General features: G+C 42.3%; 1 protein-coding gene across 1 annotated transcript in view; it reads right to left on the reverse strand.

Moving 5' to 3' along the window:
- LOC119330484 overlaps nt 1–3,113 on the reverse strand; it is a 7,755-nt gene extending 4,642 nt beyond the window's left edge. The window contains exons 1-2 of the mRNA XM_037603593.1: nt 2,761–3,113; nt 2,407–2,631 (exon numbers count right to left, since the gene is read on the reverse strand). Of these exons, the coding sequence (XP_037459490.1) occupies nt 2,407–2,631; nt 2,761–2,918 (383 nt within the window). The 5' untranslated portion in view covers nt 2,919–3,113. The remainder of the gene's footprint in view (nt 1–2,406; nt 2,632–2,760) is intronic.
- Between the last annotated feature and the right edge of the window lie 242 nt (nt 3,114–3,355).

Below are 3,355 nucleotides of genomic sequence, written 5' to 3' on the forward strand. Positions count from 1 at the left end.
GATGTGAAATTGATGATGCTTAAAACTCACAGCCTATTACAGACCAAAAAATTATCAACACACTGGTCTGAGCTGGGAAAAAAATCTAGCATTCACAACAATGATCGTTAAACGTCAATTTGAGGATTTTAATTGAGATAATTATATTTTCTCAAACCTGCATGGAACCGTCGTCATTTTTCATTAAGAAGAAATCACTAAGATGGATCGAAACCAATATTTACAAACACCCATCAACGGTGAAGCCAAGAAAGAAAAAACGACCGTCCTCAGTATATAGCCTACGAGCCCTAGCTAACCTGGACCCAAAACAGCACAGGAAACGAAAGGTCCGTTAAGCAAATTTGTGTGTTGTAGACTCAGGTTCAGGGGCACTTAGAGAGTACCATTGCCAGTGAATGAAATTGATTGGAAAGTTAGTTAGCAAGCAGTATCTACTACCTTTATTAGGAATTAGCCTTTTGTATTTCCTACTGGTTTAGGTTTTTGTGATAGAAGATGGACTATGACAAAAGTTGGTTACTTGCAGATCACTTCATTTAAGATTGTTCAGCTAATTGCTATGAGTATTTGGATGATTGATCTTCAGATACAACAGACATTAGCAAATTGATATTTTGTGTCACAACAATATTCAGTCCACTTCATTACAACTGCTACTTATCACCATTGGGTGTACCAAATAGTGGTGGCCTAACTGTACAAGTAACGATTGAGTGAGAGAAATATACTTGCATACAAGATGATAGCATAGGACACAACATATACATATAAGCATTTTCCAACACTTACAAATAGAAAAATTCGGGCGAAGATTCACTTGAATTTACACAGATTAGTGTGATGACAGTCAGTGGCGTCCTGAGCTTCTTGTAAGCTCTTAAAGTAGATTTTGAGAAGGCATAAGACAAAATCGATTTGGAGTTTATGTATTCAGTCCTAAAAAGGAAAGGTTTCCCTAGGAAGTTTGTTCGGTGGACTAAGGCCCTGTTTGGTTCAGCTTTTATCGACGGATTCCGCTGCCGCGCAGCAGAATCTGAACCAAAGGGCGAACCCAGCAGAATGCGATTCCAGAAATCCGTTGCCAAAATCTGAACCAAAAGCGGAAGCAGCCCAGGACGTGCTTTCCAAAATCTGATTCCGCTGCGGGCCAAAATCTGAAAAAGCTGTATCAGCTGGTTTGCCAAATGACCTACATCTTTTTCACATCAAATTTTCCACAGCTGTTTTTTCACATCATTTTTCACAGCTGCTTTTAGAAACCCACAGCCGAACCAAACAGGGCCTAAAGCTGTTGTCTGCAATGGCAAGGTTGCTAATACTCTGAGTGACATGATAGGTTTATGGCTAATACTTTGTTACTAGGAAGGGGCTCGGGCAAGGAGACCCCTTCTCTCCTTTATACTTTTTATAATATTGCTGCTGATGTTCTGGCTACTCTGATTAAAAGAGCCCAAGAATAAGGTTTCATTAAAGGCTTAGTCCCTCGGCTGCACAATATGGTGGTTTAGCCATACAGAAGTATGCTGGCAACACCATTTTTTATGCTTGAGGATGATTTGGAGGGGGCTAGAAATCTTAAGATAATTCTGTGTGTTTTTTAGCATTTGATGACTGGACTTAAAATCAACTTCCTGAAAAGGTGAAGTTTTCTGTTTTGGGGAAGCACTGGCTAAGCAAGACGCTCAGATTTTTACTTGCTCCGTGGGAGATTTCCCTTTTTGGTTCGTAGGATAGGAATATTATGGGAATAGGAAAACCATAGGAAATGAAATGACATGTATCTCAATTCCAATTAGGAAAGAGATGACATTTGATTCATAGGATAGGAACTTTTCCATTGGGTCTAGGCTAATATTTTTTCCCCTTTGAAATGTTAAGGATTGGTTCCTATCCTACATAGGAATAGGAAATCCATTCTTACAAACCAAAGGGCTTCAAATTAATTTTTTCTACAAAATTCCTGTCCTCTAGAATTCCTTCAGAATTCCTGTAAACCAAAGGAGGTCTCAACGGTTTGCTCTTATATCACGGCAATGGTCCACAGTGATCACCAACAAGCAACAAGAAGCCCTTAAGTCCTGACCCGCAAAACAACACTGGGCCAGGAATCTGAAAATACAGTCACATAGCTGAGGGAAAGTACAAGCTTGGATGGTTGATCTTTTTAGATACACCCGACTTTAACAAATTGATCTTTTGTGTCACAATACTATTCTGTCCACTTCACTGAAACTGCTACCTGTCACCATGGGGTGCGCGAAGCTAGTGGTGGCTTAACTATAAGTTACGAGTGAGCTAAAAAGAAATATACTTGCATATAAGGTGCTAGCATAGGACAAGGCATATACATAATTGAATTTTTCAGCACTTAGACATTGAAACAAAGTTGAGAGAAGATTTTACTTGAATTTACACAGATTAGTGTGATGGGAGTCTATGGCATCCTGAGCTTCTTTCAAGCTCTTAAACGGGCCGCCTCGACGAGGATATGTGTGAAAGAGTCCGTCAGCATCAACCCTCAGAAAATATTTAATGAGCAATCTTGTTGGCATCAGTGAAGAAACAGGTGGAAAAGGCGTTGGCGGTGATGGGGCCTCAATACGCACTGCCTGCTCGGTGTCCTCGCAGCTGAAATAACAAAAGATGGATAAGACTGTGGAATAGTATAAATTATTATTATTTTGCAAAGATTGAAACCAAGGAGAAGATTTCTCCAAGAGATCTCATTGTAATTCTTATTAGTTGTATCTAACATACGGTGGAGGCGGTGGCTGATGGAGGAAGGGAGGGGCGGCCGCGGGAAAGGTCGTCGTGCCGGCGCCGCATTTCGGAGTCGATTTCTCTGCAGAGATCAGAGACGAGCCGTGGATCCGATCCGCCGGTGACAAAATTCCCATCGTCGTCGGTGTAGACATTGATGCTTCGGCCGTCTGGAAGACGGTATATCAACGGGCGGCCGGGGCATCGTATGGGCGGCATGGGGGCCGGCGGGGTGGTTCTAGGGTTTTGGAGATTTCGTGTCGGCGCGGCGAGGGGAAAAGAGAGAAGCTTTCTTCCTGGGCGGGGGTGGGGACTGGAGAGGGAGGCGAAAGGGGAATGACCGAACGAAATGGGGAGGGGAAGCTGACGGCGCGCTGCCATATGTTTTTTCTTTTCTTTTTGACCGAACTCACATCGAGGGTGCCCAGCGCGCAGGAACAAGCGCTCGCTCACGTGTCACGTCTCTCACGTGCTAAAAAAAACCTAAAAAGCATAATCTTAAGCTAAAAATAATGCCCCCTCCGCTTTTATGTACTCCGCATATTAGGTTTGTCTAAATTCACTATATATATTTTCAACGAGGTTGTAGAAA

The sequence above is a fragment of the Triticum dicoccoides genome, chromosome 7A (assembly GCF_002162155.2).
Source record: "Triticum dicoccoides isolate Atlit2015 ecotype Zavitan chromosome 7A, WEW_v2.0, whole genome shotgun sequence".
Lineage (NCBI taxonomy): Eukaryota > Viridiplantae > Streptophyta > Magnoliopsida > Poales > Poaceae > Triticum > Triticum dicoccoides.